Genomic DNA, 24567 nt, shown 5'->3' with positions numbered 1-24567 from the left:
AACAGGACAATAAAATTGATAGTGTCTGGCCCCCAGATTAGTCCTTGAAAATTTTTTAGTAGAGATAATATATATTTTGAGCACAACAGCATCCCCTCACTTATCATAGGAAATTGACTAAATATATTTTCTTGTTTAATGCCAAAGAAGGGTGTTGATGAAATATGTCAGAGCCCTCACACCAAATGAAAATGTCTAGGCTGGGAGAAATCAACTTCACAAGACAGTGAAGACTACATTTTGAGAGTTTCCCCCTTTCTATTGAAATAAAAACAATCAAATGTGAAAAATAAGTGAAGGCATGACATAAACATGGAATTGTTCATTTCAGATGCTTATTCGTCTTGTTTCACATTAACACGATCACAGTGAACAGTTAGAACACATCTCTAAGTAATTTACAGCAAGTCTATGATGTTATATTTTGGTATAATGTCACTGCTGCTACTGCTAAGTCGCTTCAGTCATGTCCTACTCTGTGTGACCCCATAGACGGCAGCCCAATAGGCTCTGCTGTCCCTGAGATTGTCCAGGCAAGAACACTGGAGTGGGTTGCCATTTCCTTCTCCAGTGCATGAAAGGGAAAAGTGAAAGTGAAGTCACTCAGTCGTGTCCGAGTCCTAGCGACCCCATGGACTGCAGCCTACCAAGGCTTTTCCGTCCATGGGATTTTCCAGGCAAGAGTACTGGAGTGGGTTGCCATTGCCTTCTCCGGATAATGTCACAGGTATATAATATTAGGGAGAGTTCTGCTGAATTTGGTTTTAAATAATTCTCCTAAGTAATGGCTTACTGTATTCAAATATGTGCTCACTGAAAACATGGGCTTCCCTGGTGGCTCAGCTGCAAAGAATCCACCAGCAATGCAAGAGATGCCGTTCAATCCCTGGGTCAAGAAGATCTCCTAGAGAAGGAAACACAACCCACTCCAGGACTCTTGCCTGGGAAATCCCATGGACAGAGGGGCCTGGCTGGCTACAGTCCCTGGGGTCACAAAAGAGACACAATTTAGTGACTAAGCAACCACAACAATTAGAAACATTGGCAAGTGTGTGCTTTCTTTTATCTGTTGCCTGATGCATTTGGTTTTTAGTTACACAGAGGAAGAAATGTTTGCACAGCTTTCTCTGCATTGTTCAGAAGAAGGTTTCTAATTACCTGTAATTTTTAAAATATGTTATATGGCAGTTGAGTTAGTTAGAATTCCAAGTAACAAAATAAAATCAGAACCTTAGATTTATTTAGATTTTTTTGTAAAGAAAAACTGTCAGAACACCTTTCTCCAGGAATGTTATGCTTTTCTGTCCAAAAAAAAAAAAAGTAAGTTCTGCGACGATGCACATAAAGTAGAGAGAAGGTGAGAAAGTGTCTTCCTAGTCAGTCATGTAAGTCAGACCAATCTGGGCATCAGTGAGATATCAAACAAACAAGCACTCCATGCCTCAAAACCTTTCACGCCTCAAGATTCCACTGAAAATCCTCGTTCAGTATGCTGGCTTACCAGATACACAAACCATCACTTACACACAGTTACCAGATTCTGCCTTTGTGCTGCTGGTAAATGGGCAGTAATAAGACTACCTTAATATTGCTAATAGATCTTAGATCTATTGCTTATAGCATGAACAAGGTAAATCATTGACGTTACAGAAGAAAAGAAATAAGCTTTCCTCCAAAGAATAAATACCATATGGCACTAGAAGAAAGCTAGCCTTCCTATCTCTCTTACTTTGACCCACAAATACCCATAGATATAGATATGACTGAAGTAGTGGCAATTATAGATAATCAGATACACAAATCTCTATAAAATTTAGACCAGAAAATATTGATAGAGCCCCTAATCTTCCCTGAAAGGCATCACCAAGAACCCTTAGTTTATGCAAATGGTACAGAGGTATTTCTTTGATTTTTCCAAGAGGAAACTGAATTCAAATGTAGTTCGTACCATTGCGTATGGTTTGCGGCACTCTGCTAGGCTCTTGTGTGTTAGATTGTGAGGTATGTAGATTCACACTCATTTTAAAATAACGTAACTGATCTACAAGCAGTTGTGGTCATTTCTACAAGGTCTGAGAGGCCCTCCTTGAAGTGTCCTGCCCATACTCTTAATGCTGGATCAGCCTATGGGCAGAGAAGCATGTGCCCAGCACGTGATGGCAAAGCAGAGACACCAGAAGCTGTGCATTTCCTATTAGGACAACTGTGCGAGACAGTTTTTATGATAGTTCAATTTAAAGAGAAAATGATAGCTATAATTGAGGGGAAATCAGAGTGTTATTGGGTTCCCTTGCAGCTTTTTTCACTCTCCAGCACAGTTTTCATTTTTAAATACATTTACTATGTCTGGAACCTCTAAAGGCTCTATTCAGGAAATTCTGTTTCTACAGTTGGGAACACATACAAGGTTGTTAAATAGTTTTAGCAATTGCATCTATGAATCCTAAAAAACAAAGATGTATATACTATATACACACAATATATATGTTATATACATAGTATTTCATATATGAACATATATATTATATATAATGTACATATGATATATATACATACATACATACATATATAGTATTAAAATACATATATAACCAAATTCTGTAGTAATTGACAAATAAGTGTAGTTCCAATATCCATGTTGGTTGATATTTTTTATTTATGTTAAGAATAAGACAAAAACAAAATAACAAGGATATGTAACAAAACTTTGACTCACTTGTCAATATGTGAGCAGCTTCTTTGTTGAACAGAATAATGGTTTTCAAACACTAGAGAAAGAGTTCTGTGATTTCTTGTGGTTTTCACAATGTAACAGCTATAGACACAACACATTTAATCTGCTTTATTAACATTTTTCATCATGTTTCTTAAGTCAAGATAATTGACAAAACAATAAACAAAGCCCAAGTTACAAATTTGCTGATTTCTGCGGTGTAAATACTCTCATCCTGGCCAATTTAAAGTGACTTATGCAATGTCACTGAACGTGGAATTGGGAAGAGAGGTAAGGCAGCCACCATCATACAGCATTTCTACCATTCGGTTATCATAGACATAAATAAACCCAAGATTACAGACAATAGTAAAATGCAATAAAATCATTAAGAGTGATATGTGTCAATATATAAAATTTAATTTTGTATAATTTGCTTTTAACATAGGCTATGTTTTACCCATTGGCTTATAAAATTCATGGAATTGTATCCATACAAGTCAATATAAGCCAGTACTACTGCAGGTATATACATAATTTAAGATATGTCTATATTGACCTACGTGTGCATGTATGAATGTGAGAGTATATATTTTTTTCCTGCAAATGTACAAAACTGCCAAGAAAAATAACTGAAGGAGCTGAAGGAAATGAAAGAGCACATACTGAAAAAGGATTGTGTCAATTCTGCCAATAAAGGAAGACTCCGCTGTGATTCCACTATCTAAACATGGGTCAAAATGGTTCTGTGACTGAACAGTAAACACACAATCCTCAGCCTACTATCCTTTTCATTCACATCCCCCAAAGAAGCAAAATATTCTGCCTCAATCCTTATTTTACTAGAACCATTAGGTTTAAAATTCCTTGGGCTTTGGAGCAAGACAAAGCTCTGGTTAAGAGTCTCAATTCTATTATCAAAGGGGAAATAGGCGGAGGGATAAACTAGGAGTTTGGAACTAACATACACACTATGATGTATACTACCAATAAAACAGATGACCAATGAGGACCTACAGTATAGCACAGGAAACTGTACCCAATATTGTGTAATAACCTATAAAGGAAAGAAATCTGAAAAGATTGTGTATATATGGATATGCTTTATATGCATATGTTTTTGAACTGTGGTGTTGGAGAAGGCTCTTGAGAGTCCCTTGGACTGCAAGGAGATCCATCCAGTCCATCCTAAAGGAAATCAGTCCTGAATACTCATTAGAAGAACTGATGGTGAAGCTGAAACTCCAGTAGTTTGGAGTTTGGCCACCTGATGCAAAGAACTGACTCATTGGAAAAGACCCTGATGCTGGGAAAGATTGAGGGCAGGAGGAGAAGGGGATGGCAGAGGATGAGATGGTTGGATGGCAACACTGACCTGATGGTCATGAATTTCAGCAAGTTTCAGGAGTTGGTGATAGACAGGGAAGCCTGGCGGGCTACAGTCGATGGGGTCAAAAAGAGTCGGACATGGCTGAGCAACTGAACTGAACCGAAATATACATATAATCTGAATCACTTTGCTGTATATATGTGATCTGAAACTAATACAGCATTGTAAATCAGTTGGACTTCATAAAAAACAAACAAAACAAACAAAAAGAGTCCTAATTTGTATTGATGTTTGGTGTGATGGACACGGTGAAGTATCACTGAGGACAGAAGTTGGCAGTCCCCCAGCTGCTGGGGGGGTTGCCAGCAGATAGCCCCTCCAGGAATTGCTCTTGACTGAGGAGGGTGACTTACCCAAGACCATGCCCTTTCCTGGACACAGTCTGCAACCAATGACTATGGTTAAAGGTTTAGACTTTTCATACCAACCTGCAGGCTTCCCAAGTGGTAGAGTGGTAAAGAATCTGCCTGTCCATGCAGGACAGGTTCAATCCCTGGGTCATGAAGATGTCCTGGAGTAGGAAATGGAAACCCACTCCAGTGTTAAATTACTGTATTGTCACCTGACTTCCTCCTGTGACCCATTCCACCCCCTTTCCCTTCCGTGGAGGTCTGTCACAAAGGCACTTCCCTATTAACCTCCTGCATGTGACACAGCATCCTAGAGAGCTTCATGGGGCCACAGCCTGCAACAATTGGCAAAGCGACCGTGGAATAATAAAACCCATAAACAACCATTTTTAATTAAAATAAAAAACACTATGCGGGCTCTATGAGTTTCTCATATTTTTACATTGTTAATAATGTAGAATTATTTCTCATTTCTAGGTCATTTCTAAGAGAGCACAAGCATGAACTAAATGAATATATTTTCATATAATATTTCAAAACACATTTACTTCCAAACACTTAAACAATAAATATCAATTATTCACAGATTCTTTGAAAAATTTCAAAAGGGGTAACACTTACCTTATTCTATGACAGCCTCACCAGACAAGTCATTACAATAAAGGCAAACTACTGACTAAGATCTCTCATGAATACAGATGCAAAAGCCTCAAAAATATTAGGAAAATAAATTCAACAATACATAAAAGTAATTAAATTTATCCAAAAATGGCAAGGCTTATTTAATATTCAAAAAACAAGTCAGGTAATATACCATACAAAATAGAAAGAAAACAAATTTAGCTTATCTTTGTCTTTCTTGACCTTGACAATTTTGAAGAGTATTGATTCATTATTCCTCTGAACTTGCTTCCTTTAGTGTTTACCTGATGATTTCTTGTAATTGAACTGAAGTTATGTTTTTGGCAAGAGTATCACAGCAGTGAGGAAGTGCTCTCTTTATTCCATCATATCAAGAGGCTCATGATTTTGATATGTCTTATCACTGATAGTTAATCTTGATCAACTGCTTAAGGTGGGATCGGCTGGGTTTCTCTACTCTAAAGTTAATACTTTTTCTTTAATATTTAATACAAGTCTTGAGGGATCTAATTATAGTTTTGTTGATGGGAAAAAATAATAGAACTTAGCTTTTTGCATTAAGCGTGGACTTGATGGAGAAATGGTTCTATTTTAAGGAGTAGAACATGTCACTTACTCTTTATTCAGACTGCTGACCACTTCCATCTTCCCATGGTATCAAAATATTCCAAAAAATTTCAAGCATTTGGTACAGATTCTAGCTCTTCCACTCTAGTAGGGAAATATCCATAGTACATAACTTTTACAAAGAGTCATTTCTGGATTTTCACTGTTTTGAAGACCTTCTGTAGTGGTTTGTCTCAGCTGTTCCTCCAGACAGATTTCTGATCAACTATTAGATGTCCAACAAACCTGATCTGCAGAAAGAGCTCTTGTGACCTCTTTATAGGGCCAGTCACATAACCATTTATCTTTACAAATGTATTAATATGTTAACTGAGATCTCTGTTATTACCATTTCATAGAACTACCACTTGCTGGATATACTCAGCTCTCTTGCCTTCTGAGCTTCTCAAAGATTCAGGAATCATAAAAGTAAGGTAAAAAAAAAAAAAAAAAAAAGAATGATGGTGAGATAATTTCCCCAAAATACAATAACAATAAAAGCTGCAGCATCTAGAAATGTTGTGAAACCATTTAATAACAACAGTAAAAATTACTACTAGTAGAATGCAAGCTCCATAAGGGCCAACATATCCCAACAACTTGGAACAGTGATTGAAACATGTCTGTTGCTCAATACACTATGGTGGGCAAATCACCATTAATAAACCTTACCAGGTAGTCCCCTAAGCTTTCTATAAATACTGTTTTATTTTAGCTTCATGGAAACCCTAGGATGTATATACTAATATCATGAATCACTGTTTTTGTATTTTTTAAACATTTAAGTTTGTTTTATTATGTAACATTTCAAACAGGCACGAAAAATAGAGAAAACATTACACAGTGGACCCTCCGCATCTGTAGGTGCAGAACATGTGGAGATGGGCGGCTGACAGTACTAGGTCATTTTATATCAGGGACTGAGCATCCTTGAGTTCTGGTGCCTGTGGGAGTCTTGGAACCAAACCCTTGAGTATATGGAAGGATGTCTATAATAAACACCCATATACCCATCTATTCCTGTTACAGTAATCAGTTATTGATATGTGTCATCTCTTCTATTTATAGTATTATTCAAGAATATTCAATTCCTCTGCAGAAGAAAATATATATGGGATGTATGAAACTCATGTAGTGAGTAATGATAAAAACTAAGAAGGTAGATTTTGAGGTACAGGTAGGAGTCAGAATGTCAAATACTTTTCTAAGTTAATAAACTCTAAGATATGACCAGTGATAGAAGCGATGAAACAAACAAGAGTGTCATCTCTAAACAGAAAGGGACAATAAGACCAAGTCATGAGCATGAATCATGCCAGCTCTAGGTGGGGATCACCTCCAGTGATATGAGCTCTAAAGTTACTTTCAATTTCTGATACCCATCATGGCCTTGCTTTGTACCATGTCTGCTCTGACTTAGAAATACAGATGCTGTCCATCAACTAACTGATGAGCCAGTGGCAGCCGGTGCCCTTGCTCCTGTGTCTTTATGATGGAGCAGGTGTGTGTTGTTGGCCCCAGATACTCGCCATCTGCCAAGTTTCCCGCTCAAACTTCAACTCCGGTCTCCATATACAGACTGTAATAGAAAAGGCTGAGTTGGCAGAGAGAGAAGGCATGAAAACACTATGTAACCACAAATAATATATGTGCTCCTTCCACTCCTTGTCACCCAGCCCAAATGCATTAAACTACCCCCTCTCTGTCCCCTAGTTTATTTTCCCTCAATTGAAAAAACTATGTTGGTCATGATGCCTAGTTTGGGCTATAAGCTTTTCTGTTGTGTAGCCTTTAGAATAGCTTGCAGCAAGGAAGCTCCCCAAACAATGGACTCAGAAGAAATGAAGAGACTGCACTAAGGTTATTCAGCTAAAATATCAGCGATTAATATACTCCTCTATGTAAGCCCTAATTATAACCACAACAGTATACCGTTTTCATGAAACACCGTCCAAGCAAATATTTCACCCTTTAGACATTTTACAAGTGAGTGTGTGTGTGTGTGTGTGTGTGTGTGTGTGTGTGCGCATGCACTTTAAAAACAAAGATAGCTAGGATGTAACTTGAACCCAATCTGTAACAAATCTTCCATTAAAAAAAAAGTCCTGTTTTCAACTCTATTGAATTATACATAAACAAGTCTAGAGAGCTTTCTCAATACTGAGAAATTTATTTTTACTTTAAAATTTTTATTGGTTTTATTTGTTTTGCTCTTTTAGTATCTCAGTTGAACAGCTCAAGAATAGCTTAGATTCCATTCATTGAAATTGCTCTTCTAAAAAAAAAAAACATATCTGAACATTCGCAAGAAAAAAAATGCACAGTTCAAAGCCATTGCCTTTGCTCTACACTATTAGCTCTCTGGATGTATGTAAAAATGGCCCGTTGTTCAAACCAAATGGCAGGCCTGGGACTCTGTGGTCCATGTTTTGAATTGACTGTTTCCTCATGATACAGTGATCTAATAACTGCTTCTCAGGTCTGGGAAAAATAAAACATTCAAGACAAAAGCTTGCATTGCAAATCTGCTTACTGTTTCCATACAAATTTCACTACAATATATTTTCTTTGACAGTGTCCTTGGCTAGCATTTCCTCTGAAAGACACTGTTGTAGAAACTAGTGATGATATTCCTGAGAACGTTGTCTAGCCTGATAAAAGAACTGAAAATTATTAAGTTGACAAGTCTAGCCAAATTGAGATATTTTATACTTTCACTTTTAAATATATTTTCCTTGGTCTTTGCTGGCAGATTTACATATGCAGAATGCAAAAGTGACTAAAAATAAGTCTTGCAACATTGTAGAAAATTGCTTAGTCGTGTCTGACTCTGAAAACCCAATGGGCTGTAGCCTGCCATGTTCCTCTGTCCATGGGATTCTCCAGGCAAGAATACTGGAGCGGGTATTCATTCCCTTCTCCAGGGGATCTTCCTGACCCAGGGATTGAACCCAGATCTCCTGCATTGCAGGCAGATTCTTTACCGTCTGAGCCACTGGGAGGAGATGAAACAAAAAGTTTCAGATACTTATATAGACAGGAATGATATTGTAAGACTGTTGAAGAAAAGATAAGATAACATATTACCTAAAATTTTTAAAGAAGATAATTTGAAAGAATTCTTATATTGGAATAAAACCAAAAGTAGCCTCATAAACAAATGACTCTGCCAAAATGCATCTCCTAACTGATGAATGATTTTACATACTTGCAACTTTAGGTGGCCAACTTTTTTGCAGTTTGCATGATGAATCAAAATTTGGTGTTATGAAATGTTGAGAACAAATTCAACCTAGGTGACATTATATTGTGATACTATTTATAAACTATTAAAGTGTTAACAGTCACTTCCATAATTCTATGCATTCCAGAGAATTTCACACTCTCTTTAATTACCATCTTTATAACATCTACATCACATTATACTTAAAAAGCAGAAATTTGGATGGCTGAATTCAAGAATAAAAGTCTTTAGACAGCTTGTGTCTAGCACAGTAATCTATCAGGATGGAGGCTCAGCTGCCCACAGATATAATCTGCTTGAAAATGTGACTCTTGGGCTACCTTCCTTTCCCTTTCTCTTTTTCTCTCTGACAGTGCTTCCTGTTTTCCTCCTAAATAAAGTATTTGTACACAAATCCTTCTCTCAGGGTCTGCTTCCAAGGGAATCTAAATAATATATCAATTTTCAAAATCAACATAGTGAGTGTAATATGAAATGAGATATAAAAGGAAAGTGACAGAGTAAAACTCTGTTTTTTCAACATGTAAAGACTCCGGTACAATTGCATATTGCCTAATGCAGCATGTAAGGAATTAAGCAGCATATTATTGGGTAGTCTACTGGTTGCTTCCCTACCTGCAATCATCCTCCAGGGAACATTTGCAGATACAGACTCAAACAGGTGGGATGTATTGCCCACCATAAGTGCCACAGTCATCATGACTGATTTTCTCTGGGAAAATTCTCAGCAAACTAAGCACAGTTCAGTTCTGTTCAGTTCAGTCACTCAGTCGTGTCCGACTCTTTGCGACCCCATGAATCGCAGCACACCAGGCCTCCCTGTCCATCACCAACTCCCAGAGTTCACTCAAACTCATGTCCATCGAGTCAGTGATGACATCCAGCCATCTCATCCTCTGCCGTCCCCTTCTCCTCCTGCCCCCAATCCCTCCCAGCATCAGGGCCTTTTCCAATGAGTCAACTCTTCACATGAGGTGGTCAAAGTACTGGAGTTTCAGCTTTAGCATCAGTCCTTCCAATGAACACCCAGGACTGATCTCCTTTAGGATAGACTGGTTGGATATCCTTGCAGTCCAAGGGACTCTCAAGAGTCTTCTCCAACACCACAGTTCAAAAGCATCAATTCTTTAGCGCTCAGCCTTCTTCACAGTCCAACTCTCACATCCATACATGACCACTGGAAAAACCATAGCCTTGACTAGACAGACCTTTGTTGGCAAAGTTATATCTCTGCTTTTGAATATGCTATCTAGGTTGGTCATAATTTTCCTTCCAAGGAGTAAGCACCTTTTAATTTCATGGCTGCAATCATCATCTGCAGTGATTTTTGGAGCCCCCAAAAATAAAATCTGACACTGTTTCCAGTGTTTCCCCATCTATTTCCCATGAAGTGATGGGACCAGATGCCATGATCCTCGTTTTCTGAATGTTGAGCATTAAGCCAACTTTTTCACCCTCCTCTTTCACTTTCATCAAGAGGCTTTTTAGTTCCTCTTCACTTTCTGCCATAAGGGTGGTGTCATCTGCATATCTGAGGTGATTGATATTTCTCCCGGCAATCTTGATTCACTAAGCACAAACATCCCTTAACTTTCATGGAAGATCAGTAATTTATTAAGAGCAAAAAGACTGTTTTTTACGTACACTGTTGTTTATAAACAGGTTTCCACTTACATTACTGTCCAGCAAAACATGATCTCACCGGATGGCTGGTCAGCCCACATGCTGCAGCGTCCCTGACCTACACCCCCGACAGTGTGATTGCCCAAAACCACCCTCACAAAATGCTCCCTACAAGACAGAACTATTGAGGACCATTTAGAGCAAGAGAGAGTGGGGCAGGGAAGAGAGACATAAAGCAGCATAGAAAAGGAAAAAGGAATGGGACAATGGGTAGAGCCACTGGATTTAGAATTCCTCATTTCAAATCCCACCTCCATTCACTGTTGGAGGTGAGACTTTAGGTACTTTACTTCTTGTCTTTTTGGCTCATATTCCACATCTGTAAAGTGCAAGAAACCATAGACGCTAACTCGGGATTGCTCTGAGATTAAATAACTAAAACAGTGTCTGGCACAAAGTGAAAAACTACTAGCTATTCTTATTATATTTCATGGCTAAATGACTGATTTCTTTCTTCTAACACAAACCATTGCTCTGATGTGGCCATTGGAAGATACAAGTTGTATCATATATGAAAATACGAGTTTGGGCGTATAATTATAAGTTTCCCAAGTGTGATCTGTGAATGTACGATCACCCCGTGCTTTCCCGCCTCTTCATCTCTGCTGTCCATCCTTGGTCACTTGCCATTCCCAGCAACAATAACCAGATGAGAATATTATTCCACATTTTGTACCCCTCTTCCCAATTGGGACATCTCCTAAGAGGTGAGTGTAGGGAAGAGAGTGGAAGGAAAAGTTCTGATTTAGCCTTCCCCCCACCCTCCTTGGCAAAATCAAAGGAAACACAGGGAGTCATCTAGAGAATTTGAATAACAAACAAAGCATAGAAACACAGGGCTGTAAACTGTAAAGTGAAGCACAGATGTAAAGTTGCTTTCCTTCTTGGTGTTTATTAATAGTAACGCCAGTTATACAGCTGTGAGAACCCCAGATAGGAAAGACACAGGCACTTAGCATCATCCTTTTCAAATGAGAGAACTGAAAACCAAGACTAGATGTTGTCTAAAAATAATGAGAAGATGAGACTGATGGCACTGCAGAAGAGGGTGCTTTGAGAGGGAGAGTGGGCTGGGAAAATTGTGATATCAAGGTAGTCGGAGGCGTGGAAGCAACAAATTAAAGGGTCAGTGTTTTAAGGCTGAAGAAGTCTTCTTGAAGAAAGGGCTGCATTGATTGATGTGGCCTGTAATGGAAACTCAGATAATGGAATAAAACCAGCATTTAAGAATTTCAGCCTGAGAACTCATTGCCATGGCAACCCTCTCAGAAGGGAACTTGTAAAAGAAAATAAGATTCACTTGACTACGCCTTAAAATGAAAACCTACACTACAGTGAAACAATTAAATACAAAATTCCAAAACTGCTTATTGCCACAGTGCCTAGAGGTATAGTAGGTCTGGCAGCTCTTCCACTAGAATTCTCAAAATTTATTGACTCATAGAGGGAACATCGTCTAGCTTTGAGGAATCTCTGTTGGCACTGGATGTTTCCTACCAGTGAAGATTTGCAATTGTTTTATCCTATAAATCATCTAGAATCATGCTCATATGTAAACCACAGTGGTATATACCATTCAAACAAGTAACTTACTTTAGTCTGCCCATAATCACAGAAAACTACCAAATTCATACATCAATTATTACTTAGACTTCCTGGGAAAATCATTTTTAGCCTAAGTAAAATCTGTTTTATATTTGCATCATAATCATTTTAATAAAAAATCTATTTTTAATTACATGTTTTCATTCAAAGAAGGCTTCCCAGGTGACACTAATAGTAAAGAATCCACCTGCCAATGCAGAGACACCGGTTCAATCACTGGGTCGGGAAGATTCCCTGAAGGAGGGCATGGCAACCGATTCCTGTATTCTTGCCTGGAGAATCTCATAGACAGAGGAGCCTGGAGGGCTACTGTCCATAGGATCGCAAAGAGACACGACTGAAGTGACTTGGTATGCACACAGTCAAGGAATGTCAAACTGGATACACTATATTTGTCAGTTAAAACACATTTTCTTAAATACCTAATATGATTGACAAACATGAATCTATGCCTTTTAACTGATGCTGAGAGAAGAAATCAGTTTGTGAATGGCAAGGATTAGGTTCCTAAAATTGAACCTGGTCGTAAAACAATTTGCCGCTGAGGAATTTAAAATAATATTGTAAAAATAGAGAGAGAGAGAGAGAGATGTCAAGAATAAGATAAAAACCATTATATTTCTATGCTCAGTTAAACAAAAACAATAAAAGTCCCACATGACATATAAGATGATATGTATGCTACTTTAATAACTCTATATCAGCATCTAATGCTACATGAGATAATGGATACAGTATTATTAACTTCTATTTACCAGGACTTTTTACCTAGACTTTTTTACTTCCTGCCTTCAACCCTATCTCCACCCTTGAGGTTTCACCAAGATTTTCATCAGTGTAAACAATTTCCATTTGTATATTTTACCTGATATACATTCAAAAGGATATTCTGTATATGTTCAGTCCTCCTCCAGTCCCACAACATCCTTTTAATTTTCTCAGGATATAACATTTTCCTAGAAAGCAAAATCATTTAGTTGTTTGCCTTCACGAGCAATTGACTGTTCATTTCTCAAGTCACATGTATTAGAATACTGTGGTTCGGAGGGCCCAGACTTGGCCACTGGACATTTACAGACAGTGACAGCGTGACTGCTTATGTAAATTATATCATAAGATGTGCCACGCTCAGTCACTTCAGCCGTGTCCAACTTTGTGCAACCCCATGAACTGTAGCCCGCCAGGCTCCTCTGTCCATGGGATTCTCCAGGCAAGAATACTGGAGTGGATTGCCATTCCGTTCTCCCGGGATCTTCCCGACCCAGGGATGGAACTGGCGAGTCTAACCTACATTGGCAAGTGTCTTCTTTACCACCAGCGCCACCTGGGAAGGCCATCATAAGATGTAAAGAATTTAATTATTTTCTGTTGCTTTGGCAGCAACACAAAATCACTTTTAACAACATATTTAAGGGTATTTTTTTTCATGTTGAGTCCTGAGAGATTTACTTTCTGGAGTAGCTATCCATTCTTAAACAGTTAAAAGCCAACTTATGTAAATACAACCAAATATTCAAAACTAAAAGTGAGTAAAACATTGATTTAAAAAAGAATACTGTGGTTCTAAGACTTGGATATTTCTTTTTTTTTTTTGATACCTATCTTTACCTTTAACTGAGAAAATCTGCCTCCTTGACTTTTTATTCATTTTTTTGTTTCCCTATGCCTATTGCCAGGTCATCCTATTTCTAATTATCCGCCACACTGAGCCTTACACTTTATGCCTATCTTGGAATCAACATTCTCAAGGTTGTCAAGAATGTATACAAAAGTAAATTTGCATGTATTTGAATTTTGCCCAAGGGGAATTTATGGTTGGAGGAAAATAACTGAATATTTGAAGTAATTTGGAAGGAATAAGGTACTTCCACATACTACATCTAAGAAGCATGAAAGATAGTCAGATTTTTCACCTGAAATTCTTTATGGTAAGACTGAAATGAAAATCATGTTTAAACCATAAATTTATACATTATTTCATATTAGTAAAGCTGTACTCATTAATAATTCACAGAAGAGATCTGCCACTGTAAAATGAACCATTAGATTTATTGATTAATTTATTTTTATTCTCTTACAATCTAAAGCAAACATGTGGGTACATATTGAAAAAGAGCTGTATATTGAAAAAAAAAAAAAAAAGAATGGATAGAGGAGAGAAATTTCAGAAAATTTTATCCCTAAATTAACAACAGGAATATTAGAGAATTCCTTGGCCAGTCCAGTGGTTAAGACTCTGTGCTTCCACTGTAGCGGACATGCATTCAATCCCCGATGGGGGAACTAAATAAATAAAAGGAATACTATTCTTTCACAGCAAAAAAAATTGTATCCACAAATGTAATATTAACCACATAACTAACTTATTTCTAGACTGTGTTAAGTAACCATCACTTTTCTTTCCTCTCTGTGCGAAAGTACCTCCTGTAGCAAAACTGAAAGGCAGGCCCAGTTCTTTGCACCTCACTTTGCTTTCTGTTTCTTCCAACCTCCCTCCAGACCCCCTTTGAATTCTCTCCCTTCAGGCTGAGGAGTGTAGTACTTTTATCATCCTCTAATTTATCCTGCAATATGAAAAGTAATTTGATGAATTTCCTCAAATTAAGGTACTAGGAAATTGATTATCTGCCAATCTCATGAGTATTTGCATTTTAAAGGAAATTTGCAGAGAAAGAACAATGCCTCACCATCCTAAATTACTCATTAATTATGGAATTCCAGGTTTCCATGAGAAGATATTTTAAAGTGATGAGAAAATTAGAGAATACTCTCAAATTGTACAATGGACATGGTGACCGGGCCTATTTATTTTTCTGGATTGTTGGAAGATTGAGACAAATTATGCATGTTGAGACAAAATATACATATTGAGACAAACATTACATCCTGTAGGTCTTCACTTCTGTTAAGTCGCTCATGAATTGCAGCACACCAGGCCTCCCTGTCCATCACCAACTCCTGGAGTTTACCCAAACTCAGGTCCATCAAGTCAGTGATGCCATCCAGCCATCTCATCCTCTGTTGTCCCCTTCTCCTCCTGCCCCCAATCCCTCCCAGCATCAGAGTCTTTTCCAATGAGTCAACTCTTTGCATGAGGTGGCCAAAGTACTGGAGTTTCAGCTTCAGCATCAGTCCTTCCAATGAACATCCAGGACTGATCTCCTTTAGGATGGACTGGATGGATCTCCTTGCCGTCCAAGGAACTCTCAAGAGTCTTCTCCAACACCACAGTTCAAAAGCATCAATTCTTCGGTGCTCAGCTTTCTTCATAGTCCAACTCTCACATCCATACATGACCACAGGAAAAACCATAGCCTTGACTAGATGGACCTTTGTTGGCAAAGTAATGTCTCTGCTTTTGAATCTGCCATCTAGGTTGGTCATAATGTTTCTTCCAAAGAGTAAGCGTCTTATAATTTCATGGCTGCAGTCACCATCTGCAGTGATTTTGGAGCCCAAAAAAATAAAGTCTGACTCTGTTTCCACTGTTTCCCCATCTCTTACCCATAAGTGATGGGACCAGACGCCATGATCTTCGTTTTCTGAATGTTGAGCTTGAAGCCAACTTTTTCACTCTTCTCTTTCACTTTCATCAAGAGGCTCTTTAGTTCCTCTTCACTTTCTGCCATAAGGGTGGTGTCATCTGCATATCTGAGGTTATTGATATTTCTCCCGGCAATCTTGATTCCAGCTTGTACTTCTTCCAGCCCAGCATTTTTCATGAGGTACTCTGCATATAAGTTAAATAAGCAGGGTGACAATATACACCCTCGACGTACTCGTTTTCCTATTTGGAACCAGTCTGTTGTTCCATGTCCAGTTCTAACTGTGCTTCCTGACCTGAATATAGGTCTTGCTGCTGCTGCTGCTGCTAAGTCACTTCAGTCGTGTCTGACTCTGTGCGACCCCATAGATGGCAGCCCACCAGGCTCCCCCCGTCCCTGGATTCTCCAGGCAAGAACACTGAAGTGAGTTGCCATTTCCTTCTCCAGTCCACGAAAGTGAAAAGTGAAAGTGAAGTCACTCAGTTGCATCCAACTCTTCGCGATTCCATGGACTGCAGCCTGCCAGGCTCCTCCGTCCATGGGATTTTCCAGTCAAGAGTACTGGAGTGGGGTGCCATTGCCTTCTCTGGCCTATAGGTCTTAGTAGATACCTAAAATGTCTTGGAACACAGTATTATTATTATCATCAATCTTATTATTGATTAAATAAATGAATGATCATGTTATTTGGCTTACTGCCGGTAAAATTTTGAAAACTATATTCCTTTGGATAAATTAGAGTAAAGCAGACATTTTGACACCTTGCTGTGATCCCAAAGCCTTTGGCTTAAGAAATGTGGTGCCATCAAATATTTCACTTATTCACTTCTAATCTAACACAGTAAAACTTTTATGCATGATTTTGCAAAGCTCCATGGCTGAGGAGGTTGTCAGTTCTAGAAAGTGAGATGCCCAGAAGACAGGGTCTCTGAATGTGGGCACTAAGATGTTGAGCTTATCTGTAGCTGCAGCCCAGCCTCGCTGATCCAGACAAGTAGAATAATATATTCTATTTATGACACTTGTTGCCTTATAGGCACATTGTTATACATTTTGTTCCTCCTTATTCATTTTTGTAGCTTTATTGTGAAACAACACATAGTGGAAGAAACTGTAATAATGTATGGGAACTTTAAAGTTAAAACTTAGATTACAAAGTTAAAGACAGCTACACGTGGTGACAAAATTAGTGTAATTTAATTCAATTCAGTGTATCTACTGAGCCATAAAGGTCTGCGGTATGTTCTGTGCTGTCAATACAGATATGAGTTGGTTATATTAACAATGATATTATTAATGATTATGAATAAGATGATGCTAATAGTTATTAACAACATTAATACTTTTAGTTGCCTAGAGTATCATGAGCTAATATAAAATATTTATTGGCCTCTGTCCCAAGTATCTGGCCCAGAGCTCCTGAAGCCTTTGTAATTTCGGAGGTGACAAGACATTGGGAGCACCCCTTGTTCTAATATTTGTCTTTGATCCATGCCTGACACAGGGCTCCTAAAACCCTGGCATATCTCGAGGTGATGAGAGCATCAGGAGCACCTGTTGTTCTTGTGAGTTGACCCTGAGTAGGCTTCTGGATGACCTGTGGTTGGAGGCTGGTCACCAGAATCAAGACATGATCAGAAGCTTGGGATTTCCAGTCCTATCTCTCATCCTCCAAACAGGGGAGACCGGCTGGAAATGGAGCTAATGATTGATTGTGCCTATATTCCCAGGTGGCGCTAGTGGTCAAGAACCTGCCTGACAATGCAAGAGACATGGATTCGATCCCTGGGTCGCGAAGATCCTGTGGAGGAGGGAATGGCCACCCACTCCAGTACCCTTGTCTGGAGAATCCATGGACAGAGGAGGCTGGCAGGCGACAGTCCCTGGGGTCTCACAGAGTCGGAGACGACTGATGCGACTTAGCACACATGCACGTGCCCATCAGTAAGTCTCCACAATATCCCAATAGTGCAGGTTTGGGGAGCCTCTCAGTGGGCGAACACATCCAGGTCAGGCGGGTAATAACTCACCCCAACCACATGGGGGCAGAAGCTCCTGCACTCCCGACTCACCCAGACCTAGTCCCGTGTATCTCTTCATCTGGCTGTTCAGCTGAATCCTTTATCACATGCTCTGATAAACTGGTAAAGGCATATAAGTGTTTCCCTGAGTTCTGTGACCTGGTCTAGAAAATTAACTGAACCCAAGCAGAGGGTTGGATCATTGGGCCTTCCAATCTACGGCCAGTAGATCAGAAGCACAGGTGATAACTTGAGCTTTTGACTATTGGCATTTTAAGCTCACATGTGTGCATCCGCGTGTGTGTGTAGGGCGGGGGAGGGCAGCAGTCTTAAGGGACCTGGTGCTTAATTACTATCTGGGGTCTGAGACTATCTCCAGGTGCACAATATCAGAACTGAGTTAAGTTGCAGTGCACCCAGGTGGTGTTGCAGAGAATTTCTTAGCATGGGAAAAGTCTCCTTATGTTTGGTGACCAGAAATGTTGTAAGTGACATGATCTGTGTGAGAAGTAAAGGAGACTCACGGAGAAGAAACTCACACTAGGAAAGAACAAGATTTTTCTCTCACAGGAGGAAAGAAAAAACTGAGATTTTCCTCTGAAAATATACTAACTGAACATGTCACGCTAATTTATTTCTGTATGAAAACATCAAGAAATGATATGATGATGTCTAGAGGTCTGGTCTTCCGAATATCAAAGCACAAATGTTCTCAGTCTCTTAAACTTGCCAAATTATACACTATGAAAATACCTTACACTTAGAGTAACATTACCAAATACTTTTATAGAGAATTATATTTTCCTGTTATCTTACATCCATTATTTCAACTATCCTCATAATAGCCTCTGATGTAGACAGTAATGACTTACTGATTCTTCGTATATGGAAACTGAGACTACAAAATATTGATGTGACTTTTCCATGGTCACACTAAGGTGATCTGATAAATGAGTTTATGAGAAATTTTCTTTAATATGCATATAAATGAGCTCGTTAACTTTATTTTCCAGATTACCAACCAAGATTTTGATATCAAACATTTCTCTCCATCTGTAGTGATGTCTAGAATGTAGAAACTTGTACAATAAAAGATGTGTCCAGTCATGATAACTTTTCTAAAAAGTTTCCATTTCCCCCCCATGACAATGATTTGATGACATTAGCGTCATTAGTTTTTTAATGATGGTCAAGAACATGACACTCAATATAAAGTAGAAAGTTCCATTTCCTCCTTCAAGAAAAGAAAGTAAGTCAGCTACCACAGAGAACATTATGGAGGTGGTGCGAAATACTAAAAATAGAGTTACCACATGATCCAGCAATCCCACTCTTGGGCATATATCCCAAGAAAACCATGATTTGAAAAGATACATGCACCCCAATGTTCATACATGATTTACAATAACCAAGACAGGGATACAAGCTAAGTATCTGTCACCAGATGTATGGATAAAGAAGCAGCAGTATGTATATACGATGGAATATTACTCAGCCATTAAAAAGGATGAAATAATGCCATTTGCAGCAACATGGATAGACAGTTTCTCATACTAAGTGAAGAAAGTCAGACAGAGAAAGACAAGTACCTTGTGATATCACTATACACGAAGTCTAAAAATCGTCATACAAATAAACTTATCTATAAAACAGAAACAGACTCAGACACAGAAAGCAAACTTATTGTCACCAAAGGGGTAGGATAAGGTAGGAGTCTGAGATTAAGAGATGTGCACTACTATATATAAAATTAACAACAATGTCTTAGTGTCTAGTACAGGGAACTATACTCAAAATCTTGCAATAACTCATAATGGAAAACAATCTGAAACATATATATATATATATATATATATATATATATTACTTTGTTGCTTGCCTAAAACTAGCACAACATTGAAAATTGATATACTTCAACTAAAAAAAGAAAAAGAAAAGGAAGGAAGATAATTTTTTACTTTTAGTATGAGATATTTGATGGCAACTCCAGTCAACCATGCAAGAATGTAGTGATTAATTTAGCTGGATATTTTCCTTCATATTTTGCTGATATTTCCCATCTCCATTTTTATTTACTAGTATTGGAATGACTTCACTTACGTGCCACCACCTGATAATCTTATCCAAGTAACATGCAATTAACCTCTCAAAATCATCATCAAATGCATCGATGTAGACCTGATTTCAATATCAGGACAACTAGAGTATCCCACTGTAGGGTATCTGAAAAGTTAATTTAACTTAGTCCATGATTCTTTCACTGTTTACTTTGCAGTATCAAGTGCAGTAACACAGACGTGATTATTTTAAGGTCATAATAGTTAAGAGATGTTTAGTTTTCCTATTGAAAAGATGAGTGCTGTTTATATACTGTCTCTGATGGACTAGTCTCTTCTTACTGGTTTCAAGGGAATTATTAGAGATGCCAGTGAATTTGTTAGTAAATTCTCTTCAGGTCTCAGAGATCATATTTCCTAAATTGGAAACTTCTATATATATCCATTTTTCCCAAGCATTTCAGCCCCATTTGCCTTTTTTAATCAAAAACTATATTATTGACAAAATATTAATTATTCTCAGAATGTTCACGCCTGCTTTGATTATTGTTATTTTCATATCGAGAAAAAAATGAGTCAACTGGTTTGGTAGCTTGCTTTGCATCATTCTCTTTGAACTTCAACTTTCTAAGATAGAATAGGGTCTTATTATTTCATTTGCAAAAGGAGACATTTTTCTAAATCAAAGGATGAAATGAAATATCTACCTCTGTTAACAAGTAGGAAAAGATATAAAAGGCGCATAAATGGCTTGAAAAAAGTCTTATTTTAAGCAAACCCAGTAATGTACATTGGAAAAGGCCCTTTATAATCATAATAATTCACAAAAAGTACAGTGACCATCCAGTGTTATCCAAATGTGTCTGACTCTCAATGCTCCTCATGCAAATAATAAAATCGCCATAAAACCACCACTTCTGTGAACTCGCAAACAATACTGATCCATTCAGCCTGTTAAGAAGGCAAGTGTTTGTCTTCCTGCCCCATGATTTCAGCAAGGTTATCATCTATCTGAAAAACCCAAGGGATTCTGCCCCAGTTAACTTACTATTGTGTATTTAGACTCTCATTTTTCTCATAGTTTTATTTTCCTGGTGTAATTGAGATGTAATAAGTGTAGGGCCTGTTACAAAATAAAAGCAGGTGAATAAACACCTCCAAATCCAGCTAGAGGAGACCCCCTTTCATCTCAGCCTACTGCTAAGGGAAAAGATTGGATCCACATTTTCTGAACTCTCCCACCTAAATGGGTAAAATGTAGAAGGGGTGTGGCATATCCAAGTACAGAGCATTAGTTTAGGATGGCCAAAATCAATCTAAAAGAATAACATCTTTCAAGTTAAAACACACACACATTCATGAACATTTTCTTCAAAAGATAATGACAACAGGGAGAAAATAAATTAGATGTGATGGTTACAGTTCTGGGATGCTATCATTTTAAATTCAAAATAATTAAGCAATTATGTCAGACATACAAAAAAGTGGAGTCATGATAACCAATAGCTGTCTCACTTCCTAAGCTGATTAAACTTGGTTTTCCGAATAACAATTATTTTCTACCTTCATTGTGGACAAGATTGATTTCCAGCATATAAAGGCTGAAAAAGAATAAGAAATAGCATAAAAGTACTTACAACTGATCGGATGTTATTTTCTTTCACCAGTTTCAGAGATGATTTATAGCAATTTGCAAGGTCTTCCTTGTGGGAACCGTTAATATGGCCTCTGGCTATTGGCCCTACAGTGTGGATGACATCTGTAAATGGAAAAGGAAGGAAAAACAGGGTAAATAAGAGAATTTTTGCTTTTCACATAACTGTTGCTTTATTTATTTTAGGTATTTGTTTTGGAGTTTAGAGACAAACAAGCTAAGAAATGCAAATGCTTCTCTGGTAAAATATTTTAGATAGCATAGCTTTTTAAAGTAGGCAATATTCTAGGAAGGTGATAATTATGTAAAGGAATCCCCTACCAGTAAATTGTTCTATTGTTATTGGTCAGATCCAAGCATAACAAATTATAATATAAGATGTGAATAATTGGTACACTGGCAAAAGACAAATCCTCAGTAGGAGATAAACTGAGAAATAATTGCCTACAAAATGAGCATTCTGAATTGACATGGGAAGGAAGAACCAATGTTACATATCACCTTGTATATAAGATAATAGTGTCAGACATTGTAAAAACTATAAAGAAGGGCAAGTTTCTGAAAAAGTCAAAAAATAAAATAATAATAATCCTAAAATAATCATTTTTAAATATCCATAGCAATTTACAATGCAATCTACCAATGCTCACACACATAAGATATGCTGGGGATAATGGTTTGTAATAATTCCCTAACTTCTAGTTTTCACTATAGTAAATCTCCAAAATCAATGTATACCTCTCAACCTCTATTTATATTTAAAATACAATATTTAATGCTCTTGCTTTCCATATAAAACCAGCCATTCTGGCACACATAAACATTTAAATTTAGGAATTTAATGAAATAGAACCATCCTCATTTTAAGTCAATAAAGATAGTAAGGAAAAAACTAAATTTTAATCCAAATTACTTGAAAAGGCCTTTATTACTCCTGCTTCTCAGTCTTATCTGTTAATCTGGATTATCAACTCATTCCACTGATGTGAATAACAAGAACTGATCAACTTTGATCAAAAAGATAAATTCAGTCTAATATCATTAGAATATTATAATGAAATGAAGCTACTTGCTTTGGCTAATTAGTACCGGTTAATTTCAAAAACTGTAAAAAGAATAAGAACACTTTACTAAAATACAGCTATGGAATAGTTAATGGTTTTAAATTGCATATGAAATTTAAACAGTGGAAAACAAATCAGGAAGAGAAAAATCTTTGTTGATTGTCTGCTAAATGTCAAGAGTATTATTTGATATTGAGAAAATCCCCAAATGTTGATTTCAACTTCTAACAGTTTAAACAGTATTTAAACCCTTGTTCAGATAATGCTGACAATGCTATCTTGTGATCAAAATGGGCAGAAACCTTATTAGTGAGTTCATGCAGATGTTTATTTCAGACAAACCTGGTTTTAAAGTGAGAACTGCTATGATACAGAAAGACAAAATAGAAGAATATTAGGTTAAAGACGCTTACTCTTTGGAAGGAAAGTTATGACCAACCTAGATAGCATATTCAAAAGCAGAGACATTACTTTGCCAACAAAGGTCCGTCTAGTCAAGGCTATGGTTTTTCCAGTGGTCATGTATGGGTACAAGAGTTGGACTGTGAAGAAAACTGAGCGCTGAAGAATTGATGCTTTTGAACTGTGGTGTTGGAGAAGACTCTTGAGAGTCCCTTGGACTGCAAGGAGATTCAACCAGTCCATTCTAAAGGAGATCAGCCCTGGGTGTTCTTTGGAAGGAATGATGCTAAAGCTGAAACTCCAGTACTTTGGCCACCTCATGCGAAGAGTTGACTCTTTGGAAAAGACCCTGATGCTGGGAGGGATTGAGGGCAGGAGGAAAGGGGGATGATAGAGGATGAAATGGCTGGATAGCATCACCGACTTGATGGACATGAGTTTGAGTGAACTCTCGGAGATGGTGATGGACAGGGAGGCCTGGTGTGCTGCGACTCATGAGGTCGCGAAGAGTCAGACACGACTGAGCGACTGAACTCAACTGAAATGAACTGAACTGAATTTGTATTTAGCATAGGCATGCATGCACGTGTGCGTGCACACACACACACACACACACACACTAATGTTTTTGTGTGTAATAACAAGAATTGCAACGTGATTGCAACACGATTTCCCAAAGCAGGTAAGATATGGGTATAAAGTGCAAGCCACTCAGTCGAGTTTGACTCTTTTTGTCCCCATGGACTATATAGTCCATGGAATTCTCCAGGCCAGAATACTGGAGTGGGTAGCCTTTCTCTTCTCCAGGGGATCTTCCCAACCCAGGGATCGAACCCAGGTCTCCTGCATTGCAGGCAGATTTTTTACCAGCTGAGCCACAAGGGAAGCTCAAGAATATTGGAGTGGGTAGCCTATCCCTTCTCCAAATTATCTTCCCGACCCAGGAATCAAACCCTGCATTGCAGGTGGATTCTTAACCAACTGAGCTATCAGGGAAGCCCCTTGTACCTATATTTAAAGTTTTACCATGATTTTAATATGCAAACTGAGTCCAACCTACCTTATAAGTGGACATGTAGTACAGGATACATCTTAGGTATCTCAGTCACCAAAGAATTTTAGACAGTAGTCAAGAATTTTTAGAGATGAAAAGGACAATACGGAAAACTTAATCCATTTTTCCCTTGCTCAGTGGATCCATAGGAGAAGGAATTATGCCCAAAGTCACAGATCAATATAGGGAGACACACTGTCACAAAGGCAATATGACTGTGAATTAACTTTTCTCAACACAGCTGTTTGTTGAAGAAAATCGCATACATTTGTATATATAAAGTTCTCCATGCTTACCATGAATTCTATTACTTTGGGTTCATACTTTGTATACATGCAAATTCTCATTGGCTATCGCTATGCAAGAAACTACCCTAAAACTTGGTAACACATTTTATCTTAACAAAATCTTAAGACAAAATCTTCAAACAAAAACATGTTTTCTTAACAAAAATTACCACTTGATTATTTTTATGACTTTTTTGGATCAAAAATTCTGAAATGGCTCAGCTGGAGGGTCTGGCAGGCATGGAGTCCC

The 24567-nt window shown here is 37.9% G+C and overlaps 1 protein-coding gene across 1 annotated transcript in view; it reads right to left on the bottom strand.

Moving 5' to 3' along the window:
• Positions 1–24567, bottom strand: part of MACROD2 (mono-ADP ribosylhydrolase 2) — a 2306040-nt gene that overhangs the window by 952533 nt on the left and 1328940 nt on the right. Inside the window, exon 6 of the mRNA XM_068987786.1 lies at positions 21494–21615. Within this exon, the coding sequence (XP_068843887.1) occupies positions 21494–21615 (122 nt within the window). The remainder of the gene's footprint in view (positions 1–21493; positions 21616–24567) is intronic.

This window comes from Capricornis sumatraensis, chromosome 15 (assembly GCF_032405125.1).
Source record: "Capricornis sumatraensis isolate serow.1 chromosome 15, serow.2, whole genome shotgun sequence".
Taxonomy (NCBI): domain Eukaryota; kingdom Metazoa; phylum Chordata; class Mammalia; order Artiodactyla; family Bovidae; genus Capricornis; species Capricornis sumatraensis.
Note: the sequence above shows the minus strand (reverse complement) of the source record. Positions and strands in the feature narration are given on the sequence as shown.